Here is a 15,152-nt window from a genome sequence, read left to right as displayed (position 1 = left end):
GAAAGATGAGGTGAATCATAGAATTGATGAGGGAAAAAGAGTGAGTGGTGCACTTAGGAGTCTGTGGAGACAAAGAACTTTGTCCTTGGAGGCAAAGAGGGGAATGTATGAGAGTATAGTTTTACCAACGCTCTTATATGGGTGTGAAGCGTGGGTGATGAATGTTGCAGCGAGGAGAAGGCTGGAGGCAGTGGAGATGTCATGTCTGAGGGCAATGTGTGGTGTGAATATAATGCAGAGAATTCGTAGTTTGGAAGTTAGGAGGAGGTGCGGGATTACCAAAACTGTTGTCCAGAGGGCTGAGGAAGGGTTGTTGAGGTGGTTCGGACATGTAGAGAGAATGGAGCGAAACAGAATGACTTCAAGAGTGTATCAGTCTGTAGTGGAAGGAAGGCGGGGTAGGGGTCGGCCTAGGAAGGGTTGGAGGGAGGGGGTAAAGGAGGTTTTGTGTGCGAGGGGCTTGGACTTCCAGCAGGCATGCGTGAGCGTGTTTGATAGGAGTGAATGGAGACAAATGGTTTTTAATACTTGACGTGCTGTTGGAGTGTGAGCAAAGTAACATTTATGAAGGGATTCAGGGAAACCGGCAGGCCGGACTTGAGTCCTGGAGATGGGAAGTACAGTGCCTGCACTCTAAAGGAGGGGTGTTAATGTTGCAGTTTAAAAACTGTAGTGTAAAGCACCCTTCTGGCAAGACAGTGATGGAGTGAATGATGGTGAAAGTTTTTCTTTTTTGGGCCACCCTGCCTTGGTGGGAATCGGCCAGTGTGATAATAAAAAAAAAAAAGTTTACCTGGAGAGGGTTTCGGGGATCAACGCCCCCGCAGCTCGGTCTGAGACCAGGCCTCATGGCCTAAAAAGAAAAAGTTTTTTTTTTTTTTTTAAATTTAGTAATTTATACAGGAGTCACTAGCCCCTTGCTCCTGGCATTTTAGTCACCTCTGATGACATGCATGGTTTGGGGAGGAAGAATACACACCTACCATCCGATTTACGACCGAGTTCGGTTCCGAGAAGCCAGTCGTAAGTCGAACTTTACTACTGAATATCAAAATAAAATTTTTGTAATGACTATTTTATTGTTTTATTTTGGTATTTCATATTTTACTTTACTTTTTATGCTGTTAGTACTGTATTTTATACTGTAAGGTTTAGGATAAACACTGTGTACAACACAAACACTTGTTTATTCCCCAGAAATTTGGCATAAAAAAGCACGGTCGTAAGTCGAGTCGTCGTAAGTCGGATGGTAGATGTAATTAAAAATATAATGTTAAATATTAATAACATCACTCTTGTACTAGATTTACTGAATCACAGCTGTTGTGGCCAGTCAGATCCTAACATCAAAAATTTTGATTAATGGATTTAATATACTGGAAATTTTTTTATGCCCTTTTTTTCCCCCTCCAAGGAAATTATTGAAACATGTTTTGCCTCTGAAAATTTGCTTTCTTTCTGAAAATTTTGCAAACCAAATTTTCTTTGAAATTAATTAACCTTTGTATCTAAGTTAGATGATGATGACTGCTTTGTATGAAGTCCATGAATGTTTATACACAAATAACCCACTCATAGGAGAGAATGAAATTGATGATGACATTTCAGTCTGACTTGGACCATTAACTAGACACTCACAAGCACGGAGGGAAGGCAGCCAGTATATAATATATATTTTGTGGAGAGATTCAGGGAAACCAGTTAGCTAGACTTGTCAGCCCTGGAAATGGGAAGTACAGTGCCTGCACTTTAACCCTTTCAGGGTCAACAGGCCCTCTCCCAAACTTGTTCTCAGGGTCGGAAAATATTAAAAAAAAAAAAATTTCTTATGAAAAGTTTTTTTTTTTCTAAATTTTATAAGCTAAACAAAAAATATTTTGGCATCAATACTTATCGAGATATGGAGGTGTGAAGTTGACAGAAATTGAACCGCATAAGGCAACATTGCCGACTGCCTGTAATCATTTATTTTGTTTTTTCTACCTCTTTTTCTATTATTTTTTAATATTTTTTCTTTTCAAGTAACTTATGGCCTGTGAGACCAACATGAGGACTATTTTGTAAATATTCACTCTTTCTGTACTACACAATCACTGCACAAACACTCTTGTCATTATATTGTTTACAAAACATGTTTACACAAACACACAAAATAAAATGTTGTTTATTACAGTTTTTCTATATTATATATACATATATACAGCCACTGGATATGTTCTTAGAAGTTCTGCAGCCTGTGGAAGTCTTTGAAACACGGTGTCATTCACAATGGTGTTTCACACTCCTCACACATAAAACGAGTGTGTCTGTGTTGTTGTGGGTGTTTTTTGTATGTGCACAGACGTAACACCTCTTCTGAGCTTTTTTATTGAAAGCATTATCGGGCAGTTTCATAAGGAAGTGATCACCAGGCTTCAGACGAGAAGGTAGTTGTTGATAATTTCGTGGGCGGTTTTCTATTATTTGTCTGATGACAGACAAACAAAATTTGCCATATGGTGGTTTGTTTCTGGTCCTCATTTTATACGTATTACAGTGGTCCCTCGTTTTTCGTAGTTAATCCGTTCCTGGAGTTGCTACTATCATCGAAATCTACGATTTTCAAATCAATTTTCCCCATAAGAAATAATGTAAATACAATTAATCCGTTCCTGACTCCCAGAAGTATTAAAACAAAAAATTTTTTTAAATGAAATATAGATATAGTACATGAACAATACAATGGGAAATGATGAATGAAACATTAACAGCATAACACTTACCTTTATTGGAGATTCTTCTTAGTGTATGGGAGACTGGAGGAGGAGAGAGATTGGATTGTTTACAGTTTGGAAGGGAAATCCCCTTCCATCAACACCTCAGGTACCAATTGCTTTTCTGGGGTTGCTTCTCTGTTTCTTAATGCCACTAGGACCACCTTGAGAGTCACTGGAGTCCTGTCTCGCAAAATAACTGTGGAGAGAGCTCTGTTTCTGGCGTCTCTTTAACACTTCCCTAAAATGGCCCAAGACTTTGTCACTGTACATGTTGCCAACATGGCTTGCAACAACCTTGTCAGGATGATGTTTCTTCCTAAAGCTTTCCATCTTACCCCACATAGCAAAAATCTCTTTAACTTCTGAAGAAGGCACCTTCTTCCATCTCTCTTCCTCCTCCTCTGCAGCAAGATTCTGAGCTGCGATCTGTTGCTGTTCCTGCTGAAGCTCTTGCAGCTCCTCAGTGGTGAGCTCTTCTTTACCACAGGCTTGGCACTAGGAGCTTTCTTTGGAGCCATGGTAGCTTATTTAGTGCTTGCAAGCACTAAAATGAGTGGAATATTATGAAATATTTCGTAGGAGCATGTGAGGGGGACCTTCGCTCACTGGTACACAATGCCAGACTGGCTGGGTAGGGAGGCCGCCCCGGCTCACACCGTAAGTACGCGTCCCGGACGAACTACTATTCGCGAGTCAACCTATGATTAGCGAGCCCATGTTTATACGAAAATATCCCTCTGGTTTCTGAAATCTATGATTCCCAAGAACTACGAAAAACGAGGGACCACTGTATAAGCATTGAGCATGGAAATGTCCAGAATATGGAAAAAGTTTTATGTACCACTTATAACTCTTGCGAACACAATCAGCAAACCCAATCTGCATGTCATATTTGTCCACTGAACACACATTGAGGGTGTAGTCCATCACAGCTGCAAGTTTTAGAATGGGTTCATTGCTCTTTCTATGCTGCCTGCCAGTGTCTGCTATTTCATTACAGTGAACTGATGACAACAGTGTGACATCTCATTTATCATGCCACCGAAATGCCATGATGTCATTGGCAGCAAATGCCTGTACCTCATCTCTACGTGTGCCAGCGTCGAACCTGGGCATGTGTTTACAATTTCCACGCACTGTGCTACACACAACTGTCATGTTCACTCGCAAGAAATCACTGAGTAAAGGGCTTGTGTACCAGTTATCAGTATATAATATATGCCCCTTACCAAGATATGGTTCCATCATTGTTCTAACCACATCACCAGAGATACCCAGTAACTTCCTGGTACTGGGTATCTTCCTGGTATCTTGCAATGTATTACTTCCAGTGTACACAGTTATATCTAATACAAGACCACTGTAGCACTCGCAAAGCACAAACAACTTTATACCAAAGCATTTCCTCTTGCTTGGTATATACTGCTTGAATGACAAGTCTTCCTCTGAACAGAATCAAAGACTCATCAATAACAAGCTTCCTGAAGGGATCAAAATAGTACATATTGAAGTATCTGTTTCAGATACACAAACACATTCCTAATCTTACATAACCTGTCATTTCTGTCAGGCCTGGTTTTGTCTGAGAAGTGAAGCATACATCACTGAAACCTGGGGTTACATTCAGGCGGTCTGTCGACCAGTATGATTTGACACTGCTTATATACATGTGGCATAAGCATTATTGTGGCAAACAAAAGACACATCTCAGCCACAGTTGTCTCCTTCCACTGGTGTAGGCATGATTTTGGTGAAAGTATTGTTTGCCATGGTGTAATTGAAGTATCTGTTGCTTTCCCTGACAATTTCCATCAGGGGTTCGTCAAAGAACTTGAAACATTCCAGTTCAGTGGCATTGTTCCCAAGTGTACAAGATGGCCATATTGCACTTTGACTTTTATCAGAGTGATGGGGATTGGGAACAAAATTGGCAGCTTCCTGCCAATCCCAGGTGTGGTCTGCTGGTGGGTACTGGATACTGACAGGTGGTTGTGGTTGTGGAGGTTGGTGTGGTGGTGGGTGGGTGGGGGATGGTAGCCTTTGTTGTAGTTAAGGTGAGTCAGTGGCGTGGGGGGCAGCATGGCCCACTGCTGGTGCCTCACAGCTGGCACCACCACTACCACCAACAGATGTATGCACATTTTCCATCCCAGTTGCAACACTATCATCTTCATTTTCACTATCTGTTCCTGTTGTACAGCCACGGGATGTACTCCGAGATGTACTCCTTACCCTTGGAATAGCACATGCCACACTACCAGAGCGCATGTACCGTCGTATATACTGACGCTTCACTGGAGAATATTCTACTTCACTTTCATTACTGGAACTGTTTTCAAGAGATTGGAGTTCATATTCACTATCACTAGCATCACCATTGCTCACATCTGATTCCTGGATATGTGAAAATACGAGTTTCCTCTTTCATTCTGGTACAACTGAACGTGAACAAGACGGCCGAGCACCAGAGGTGGAAGGTTGAGGGTCATATGGATTTTCCTCACTATTACCGGTATTATGGTCATTAGTTTCGGTCACAACTTCCTGAAAACCTTGGAAGTCATCTTCACTGATACTTCCATCTGTATTAGAACTGTCACTGGGGAAAAAAAGTGTCCCAATTCGCCGAGGAGTTTCTTACCGCGAAGCATGGTGAGCAAGGTGTTCTAAAATGCCGTTCCCACAATGCACCACTGGGTCCCCAAATTTTTTCCTACCACGCACACTGACCATGTAGACCCATTCTCTCACATCTAGGCCTACCAGCTGTTTCCCGGTTAAATTGAAGCCGCTAGAATTTACGCATACTAGTACGGCACCAACCCTGGCGCATGAGCCATACTAGTACGGCACCAACCCTGAAAGGGTTAAAGGAGGGATTTGGGATATTGGCAGTTTGGAGGGATAACTTTTAAACTGTCATATCCGAGTGCCTCTGCAAAGACAGTGATTATGTATGAGGTGAAAGTGTTGAATAATGATGAAAGTATTTTCTTTCTTTTTGCATCAACCTGTCTTGGTGAGAGATGGCCGACGTGTTGAAATTTTTTTTTTTTTTTTTAACAAATCGGCCGTCTCCCACTGAGGCAGGGTGACCCAAAAAGAAAGATAAATATCCCCCCCCAAAATACTTTCATCATCATTCAACACTTTCACCTCACTCACACATAATCACTGTTTTTGCAGAGGTGCTCAGAATACAACAGTTTAGAAGCATATACAGTGGTCCCTCGATAGTCGTCCTTTTCGGAAATCGTCACGTTACTTTCGTCCAAACATTGGCTCGCAAATGGTCGGTTGACTCGCTAATCGTTGTTCATCCTGGACGTGTACTCACGGCTCTGAGCCGCCTTGGCCTCCCTTCCCAGCCAGTGTGCCATTGTTTACCAGTGAGCGACGGTCCTCTCACTTGTTCGTACGAAATATTTCATAATATTCCATTCATTTAGTGCTTGCAAGTGCTAAATAAGCTACTATGGCTCCAAAGAAAGCTCCTAGTGTCAGGCCTTTGGTAAAGGTGAGAAATACAATTGAATTTAAGAAAAACATCATCGAACAATATGAAAGTGGCGTACATGTGGCCAAACTAGCCAGGATGTATAACAAACCCCATACAACCATATCTTCCATCGTGGCAAAGAAAAAGGAAATCAAGGAAGCTGTTGTTGCTTGGAGAAAGTTGTGGCCAGATTGTGTCCACAAGAGGGATTTTGAAGGGTTTGTGGCTGACCCTGATGAGCCTGTGTCAGTTGTGAAATCTATTGTGGCATTGGGAAGTTCCATGAGGTTGGATGTGGAAGAGTTGGTGGAGGACCACAATGAAGAGCTAACCACTGAGGATCTGCAAGAGCTTCAGCAGGAACAGCAACAGATCGCAGCTCAGAATCTTGCTGCAGAGGGGGAGGAAGAGAAATGAAAAAAGGTGCCTTCTTCAGAAATTAAGGAGATTTTTGAAATGTGGGGTAGGATGGAAAGATTTATGGAGAAACATCACCCTGAGAAGGATGTTGCAAGCCATATTGGCAACTTGTACACTGACAGAGTCTTGGCCTATTATAGGGAAGTTTTAAAGAGATGCCAGAAACAGAGCTCTCTGGACACTTTTTTTGCGAGACAGGACTCCAGTGACTCTCAAGCTGGTCCTAGTGGCATTAAGAAACAGAGAAGAGAAGTATGTAACCCCAGAAAAGGACTTGGTACCTGAGGTGTTGACGGAAGGGGATTCCCCTTCCAAACAGTAACTAATCCAATCTCTCTCCTCCTCCAGTCTTCCATACACTAAGAAGAATTGCCAATAAAGGTAAGTGTTATGCTGTTAATGTTTCATTCATCGTGTCCCATTGTATTGTTTATGTACTACATCTGTATTTCATGTAAAAAAAATTTTTGTTTTAATACTTCTGGGTGTCAGGAATGGATTAATTGTATTTACATTATTTCCCATGGGGAAAATTGATTTGATAATCGTCTCCCTTATAGGAATGGATTAACGACGATAAACGAGGGACCACTGTACATATAAAGATACACAACATATCCCCCAAACTGCCAATATCCCAAACCCCTCCTCTAAAGTGCAGGCATTGTACTTCTCATTTCCAGGACTCCAGTCCAGCTATATAAAAATAACCAGTTTCCCTGAATCCCTTCACTAAATATTACCCTGCTCACACTCCACCACCTCGTCAGGTCCCAAATACCATTCGTCTCCATTCACTCCTATCTAACACGCTCACACATGCTTGCTGGAAGTCCAAGCCTTTCACCCACAAAACCTCCTTTACCCCCTCCCTCCAACCATTTTGAGGACGGCCCCTACCCCGCCTTCCTTCCCCTACAGATTTATACGCTCTCCATGTCATTCTACTTTGATCCATTCTCTCTAAATTACTAAGCCACCTCAACAACCCCTCTTCAGCCCTCTGACTAATAATTTTATTAACTCCACACTAGGGCTAAAAGTGAGCAGGCTATAACAATAAATTTGAAAAAGAAACGGGAATGACTTGTGCAGCAAGTAGCACCAACAAACAGTAGCTGCAGGTTGGTGTGGCGACCCTGGAAATTTGAAATTGTGCTAGCCAAAATTAGTGCTGGATTACTGATGGAACCGGATGAGTGGTGGCCGACCTGTATTTTGAACGTTTGTGCTAGGCGTGCATGCACGCACGTGCATGTTTACTATAGTGTTGTTATAATTTTCTCACATCCTGTACTATATATAGCATCTGCTTCTTTGTACTTTCATACAAAATAATTGTCGTATTATATATGCATGAATGTAGAGACATGTCTGTGGTTGGATATTTAAGGAAGTTTAATCTGCCTTGGTTTAAATTTTTTTTTTTCATTTAACAGGAGACAAAAAGCATTACTCATCGGTCATTAAAGATGTGTAGTGAGGGGGAACAGCACATGCGTGACGTGGTAGAAGTTTTGCGCAAGGATCGCCGCTACCTTGTGTTAGACTGTCAACCTGAAGAGAGGTCAAAAATTTTAATGGCTTACATGGAAGAGCTAGAAAAGCGGGGACCCCCTCCTCCACCCACAGCATCAGAACCCACTAGACGTAAATAGATATTATTTTTGCAAAGTATGTGTTGTTAACTGTGGCTTGAAACTTGTATATACCATGACAGGATAACACTGCTTTCTATTTTCATGTGATATATATATATCATTATGATGGATATCTCATCAGGAAGTAATTAGTTATTTTTCCTCCAGCATTTTATAAGAAATTATGAAAAGTCTGAATGGGGCATATTGCAATTTAATGTTTTTCATTTGCAGGATTATATATAAATATATAATTGTTTATAATGCTATTTGTCTTTCATATACATGAATATTATTAATTTTTAAAACTAGAAGGGTAAAATTTAATGCAGTACTTTTCTTTCTGGTGCACTAATATATAATAATAACCTTGTTCATTTATTATAGAAGATTAAGCAAGGCCCTGTTAAAGGAATAGATGGGAAAATATGTATATACTATTTATATACATATATATTTTTATAAATGTTGCCTTTAAATAGTGTGCTTGTTGGCTAATAAATTACCAAAAAATATCAAAACCAAGATTGTTTTTGTTTAATTTAAATTTTAGACTTTGTTCTTGAGGTTTGTCTGTATAGCTGTAGGAGGGAACAATGACATGGGCTCACTTGTGGTGTAACTTCTTTCCAGGGCATGGAGAGGAGGGGTCTGTGCACCAGAGGTAATATTGCTGTCTCTAATTTACGGGCTTCAAAAGAATTGACACTAGCTTCATAAATTTTATTTTATTTATCACAGTTATTTTTAATAGAGCCTTAGAAATTGAGCAATTTAAACTGTTGATAGGGGTCTTTGGAATAAATTGAGTTTTGGTTAGTTTTTAAAAGAATGCATAGATAGAAGTACTGTATACTATAGTGCAGGTGTGAATAAAGTGAGACAGTGTAGTTCATTACAGTTGTTTGTATGAATAAATGATTGTATCATTCAATAGTATAATTGTTATGAAGTGTTTTGATAATTATCAAGTAATGCTTAACTTTATTTTTGTTGTGGATTGAATGGTTGTAGATGTCTGCAAATGCATTTTATAATTTAGTCAATATCACACGTTTTATTCTTACATTCGGCCTGTATGTGTGGAGGATTTACCTCTTGTATGGTAAACAAATAAAAATGTGATAGATACTGATCTTGTCTCTAAATCCACACATTGTGTTTGAACTTAATCGAAGTGTGTATGTGTGCATGGTATAGTTTGAAGCATGCTTTTTATGTCTTTGTTGGACACCTAAGAAAATCACCTAATTCTGTAGTGTAGTTCTGGTTACTCGCTAATAATTATTAACATGGAATTATTATTAAAACCGTGGATGCAGTATCCCAGTGTTCTGTATTTCATGTCATAACCACTGTGACGATCAGACATCATGTGAAATGTTTTGTTCAAAATTTATTGCCTGCTATGCTTATTCTTGTTTGAGTAGCATTACTTGTATGCCTCTTTGTTTCTGGTTTTTGAAACTACTGAGGCTGATTTTTTTTTTTTTAACTCTTAAATTTTTATTTTTTATAAGTAATAATGAGCTTGTATTTTACTCAGCTTATAATTCACATAACATATACATTTTTCTTAACAAAACTGAGGAAGTTAATATATGAAATTAAGCTCTAGTGTTGAAACAAAGAACGGGAAGATTTTGTGGCATTACATATATAAATACTCTTATGTCAATTCTGATTTTCCCCATTACTAACCTTCCATGGACACCCACCTCTTCTATCACCGATGTGTTGCTGAATAATATTTACAGATTTGGTGCTTCCCATGACTATAATAATAACAACATAATAAAGAGCATAATTGTAACATGGTTGAAGTAAAGACCATTGATATATATATAGTCAAAAACTTTAAAAAGTAAAAGCTAACCGGGTGTGAACACAGGCATATAGCCATACCTGAATGCTTGATGCAAGACATCATTTAGGACCATTCATTTACTTGGATACAATACAGCATCCTAGTGATGTAACAGATGAATTTCTTTGAAGATGATGATGAGGCTCATGACAAGGATAAGGTCCTTTTGATGGAAGCAATTTTGTTCTGTACCTTTCAAGGGAAGCATCTTGATGTTGGTGAGGGGCTTTTGATCCAAGGAATTGAGCCTGTTCTTCCATTCCTTGGATCGAACCCAGTTGCTACCCAATCCCCAAGTACTGTATAACCCGTGTGGGTTTAGGACTTCTCCTTAAATATAAAAATGGGCCTATTCAGTGTATCATAAGAAAAAGGATGTAATACACTTATGCATGAAAAAACTGTGTATGTAGTAATGCAGTATATATTCCATAGCCATGATGACATCACATTGGGAACAGTAATTTGTACCCATGATGACGTGGATTGTGTGAAAATTGTAAGTATTTTGTTTCCATGATGTGGGCTATGCACATGGTAATGCAGTACAGTATTTGGTGACATATTTTCATGGTAACACAGTACTTCATGCCCATGTTTTAACACACTGGCCATCTCCCACTGAGGTAGGAAAGAAACTTTCACCATCATTCATACTATCACTGTCTTGAAAGAAGCATGCAGATATGACAGTTTAAATGTCCCTCCAAATGCGATGGTTGAAGATGGTGACAGGTGATAGTGTTTTTAGCTGATACTACCTGCCACATGTTTGTACAGATAATGTTCAACGCCACATTAACCTTCTCTGCATCCATGTATATCAACAAGCAACGACAGCTAGTATTGTAGGTAAGATGAAATTCTTTCTTTTGATTTTTACCTTTTCTAGAGGTGTTAAGAACGTAAACTTAAATTTTGTGATGTGTTCTTCAGTTCACATGGTCCCCATCCCTTTATCCGAAACCCTTGGGGCCAGCAGTGTTTCAAATTTTAGAATGGAGGTGGGGGGTCTAGGCCAACAGGCCTACTGCAGTGTTCCTCCTTTCTTATGTTATTATGTACCCACGACACCAATCATACCCAGCTCCTCCCACTCGCATATGTGTCCAATCTCTTTTTAAAGCTACCCAAAGCCCTATTGAAGCTAAAAACCTTGGGTAGTTTCAAAATAAGGTTGGATAAATACATGAGTGAGAGGGGTTGGATTTGGGTGGAACTTGCACGTGAGTAAATAGAATTATCAAAGCTTATTGCTTGGTAATGTTTATTCTGTTAGTGGGCTGGATTTGTGAAGGACCTGCCAAGTATAGGCCAACAAGCCTACTGCAGTGTTCCTCCTTTCTTATGTTCTTATATTGATGAGAACGTAAGAACATAAGAATGGAGGAACACTGCAGAAGGCCTACTGGCCCATACAAGGCAGGTCCTTATCAAAACGACCTCTACCCAAGAATTAACTCCCATACACAATGAAACCAATCTAACCCAGCCCCTCCCACTCGTATATTTGTCTTCTCTTAAAGCTACCCAAGGTCCTAGCCTCTAACATCCTACTGGGAAGATTGTTCCACACATCCACAACTCTAGAAAACCAGTACTTACCTACGTCCTTTCTAAATCTAAATTTATCCAACTTAAATTCATTATTTCTGGTTCGACACACTCAGTACTTTCTTAATATCTCCTTTCTTTATGCCCATCATCCACTTTCTTCAATGATATCTCCCCTCATTTTACGTCTCTCCAGAGAGTGGAGATATAAGGCTTTAAGTCTATCTTCGTACGGGAGATTCCTTACACAGTATATCATTTTAGTCATTCTTCTCTGTATGTTCTCTAATGAGTCTATATCCGTCCTGTAGTAAGGAGACCAAAACTGAGCAGCATAATCTAAATGAGGCCTTACTAATGATGTGTAGAGCTGTAAAATAACTTTTGGACTTCTGTTACTTATACTTCTTGAGATAAATCCAAGTAATCTGTTAGCCTTGTTGCACACACTTAGGCACTGCTGTCTTGGCTTTAGGTTTCTGCTTACCATCACTCCCAAATCATTTTCACATTCTATATGATCAAGCTCTACTTCACCTAGTTTATAGCTTTGAGGGTTATTTTCATTACCAAGGGGTATTACCTTACACTTATCCACATTGAACTTCATCTTCCATTTTTCAGACCAAGACATTAATTTGTCCAAATCCTCCTGGAGTTCATTGCTATCCTCAGAATGAATCATATGGCCTATCTTTGTATCATCAGCAAATTTACTTGTCACTCGTAATCCCTTCTTCAAGGTCATTAATGTAAATTATGAACAAGAGAGGGCCTAAAACTGGTCCTTGTGGAATGCCACTAGTGACTAATCCCCATTCAGATTTGACCCCATTAATGGAAAAACTCTGCTTTCTATTGGTAAGCCATGCCTCTATCCATGCTAGAACTTTACCTCCTATACCATGAGCTGCCACTTTTCGTAGAGTCTCTTGTGAGGTACTCTATCGAAGGCTTTACTAAAATCCAAATAAACAGTATCATATTCTTGATCATTGTCTACTGCCTCAAATGTTCTATTGAAGAACGTCAGTAAATTTGTCAGGCAGGAACGACCTCTCGTGAACCCATGCTGAGATTCATTTATCAAGTTATGCTCTTCAAGGTGATTTCTAATAATGTCAGCTATAATTGATTCTAGTAACTTGCCCACTATAGATGTCAGGCTTATTGGATGGTAATTTGAACGAATGGACTTATCCCCTAATTTGAATATAGGAACCACATTAGCCAGCTTTCACAACTCTGGTACAACACCAGTAAGGATGGACACATTAAACACTCGTTAACCCTTTCAGGGTCCGTCCCGTAGATCTACGGCTTTACGTTCAGGGTCCAAACCGTAGATCTACGCCATGAGCTCAGCTCACTCTGATAAACTGTGAGTGGTACATTTGGGCCTAGATATGAGAGAATACATCTATGTGGTATGTGTGCACCACATAAAACAGATCCTGCAGCACACTGTGTATAATGAGAGAAAAAAAATGAAATCATGATTTTTCGATTAAAACAGCAACTTTGCAGTGTTTTTTCGTATGTTTTTTATAGTTGTATTTGCGATTTCTTGGTCTCATTTGATAGAATGGAAGACATATTACAGAAAGAGAGATTATTTTGATTGGTTTTAGCACTGGAAATGGCTTGAAACTGAGCTCAAAGTAGCAGAAATGTTAAATTTTTGCCGATATTCAAGAGTAAACAAACGACCTCACACGTCAGCTGGTGGGTCTAATATACATTCACAAATATGATGATATTTATACAATTATTACAGTATTGCATAACAGTAAATCTTCTATTTTTTGGTGTGAATAAAAATTCATTATGTGAATAAAAAATCAAAATTGAATTTATTTGTAAAGCCTCAAAACATAACTAATGAACAGAGGAAATGTTAGTTTAGTGCCAGGAATGCCTACATTGTTCATTCTGGACCCTATTTTGAAATTGGAATATTTTGAACTTTGTGTTAAATTGGCCAAATTAACAATTTCCAATCACTTTATTTTGTAGTTGAAACAGTTGACTTGGCGATTTCTTGTGCTCAATCGATAGAATAGAAGTAATACTAGTGAAATAGCTAAGAATTTGGTTGATTGGAATAATGTAATTGGCCTAAAATGGGAGTCAAAGTCGGCAAAATCGCCGATTCGTAAATATCGCTGACACATCAAAATTCGCGAGAGCATAATTTCGTCAATTTTCCACCAAATTTCGTACTTTTTGTTTTATTACCTTCACAAAAAGATTCTCTACGATTTCATAAGAAAAAATAACAATTTTTTTTTTTTTTAAATTCTTGGACACTGGTGCGTGACTCCAGATTTGGGCCTTGGACCCTGAAAGGGTTAATGGCTGACTAAGTTCCATCTTGCATTCCTTAAGTACCCTGGAAAACAACTCGTCGGGCCCCGGAGACTTCATTTGCTTCAGTTTGTCTATCTGTTTGATAACCATGTCCCTCGTAACAGTAATATTAGTCAATTTGAATTCGTCAGGAACTGAATAATTGTTAATTTCTTGAATCTTATTTTATGTCTTCCTGTGTAAAAACTGAAAAAAATAGTCATTAAATATGGAACACATTTCCAGCTCGTTATCTGTCAGCTGTCCATTCCCAATTTTCAGAGGTCCTACCTTTTCCTTCATTTTCGTCCTATGCACTTGAAAGACCATCTTTGGATTGGTCTTTGTTTCATTAGGAACTCTAATTTCATAGTCATGTTTAGTCTTTCTAATCCCATTTTTTACTTCTCTTTTAAGCTGAACATATTGGTCAGTAAGGTTAGCTTCTCCTCTTCTGACGTGCCTATAAATTCCCCTTTTTTCCCCTAATAGATGCTTTAGCCTCCTCTTAACCCATTTGGGATTGTTATTATTAGACCTAATTTCTCTGGGAAATGTATATACTCTGAGCACGGTGTCCATTATTAAGAAAATCATAAATAGAGATCCCTTCGTAATCATAAGTATGATCATCGTCAATAAAATCATTAGATAACCCCAATCGAGATTTGACAGGTGTTCCCTAAGTCCACTATAATTGGCAGAACGAAAATCGGGGATTTTTACCGTATTATCTTTAATCTTGTATTCCCAGTTAATGCTAAAAGTGATGGATTTGTGATCACTTGCGCCAAGCTCTTCAGTGATCTCCAGATTATTTACGAGTGTTTCCTTATTTGACAAGACTAGGTCTAGCAAATTATTACCCCTGGTAGGCTCTGTTACACACTGCTTCAGAAAACCGTCCTGAACTGTTTTCATAAAGTCACTGGACTCCAGATTACCGGTCAAAGAATTCCAGTCAATTTGACTAAAGTTAAAATCCTCTTCTATCACTGTTATTGTGTCTAGAAGCCCTAACAATTTTGTCCCAAAGAAGTCTCCCTCTATCATGATCCAAGCCTGGA

General features: G+C 39.1%; 1 protein-coding gene across 6 annotated transcripts in view; it reads left to right on the top strand.

Moving 5' to 3' along the window:
* Positions 1-9,446, top strand: part of LOC128702366 (transcription elongation regulator 1) — a 219,576-nt gene extending 210,130 nt beyond the window's left edge. For all 6 annotated transcript variants that reach the window (XM_053796594.2, XM_053796597.2, XM_053796599.2 and 3 more), the window contains 2 exons: positions 8,115-8,325; positions 8,949-9,446. In XM_053796594.2, the coding sequence (XP_053652569.1) occupies positions 8,115-8,325; positions 8,949-8,983 (246 nt within the window). In that variant the 3' untranslated portion in view covers positions 8,984-9,446. The remainder of the gene's footprint in view (positions 1-8,114; positions 8,326-8,948) is intronic.
* The last annotated feature ends 5,706 nt before the right edge of the window (positions 9,447-15,152 follow it).

This window comes from Cherax quadricarinatus, chromosome 80, assembly GCF_038502225.1.
Source record: "Cherax quadricarinatus isolate ZL_2023a chromosome 80, ASM3850222v1, whole genome shotgun sequence".
NCBI classification, from domain to species: domain Eukaryota; kingdom Metazoa; phylum Arthropoda; class Malacostraca; order Decapoda; family Parastacidae; genus Cherax; species Cherax quadricarinatus.
This window is presented reverse-complemented; position numbering and strand designations above follow the sequence as displayed.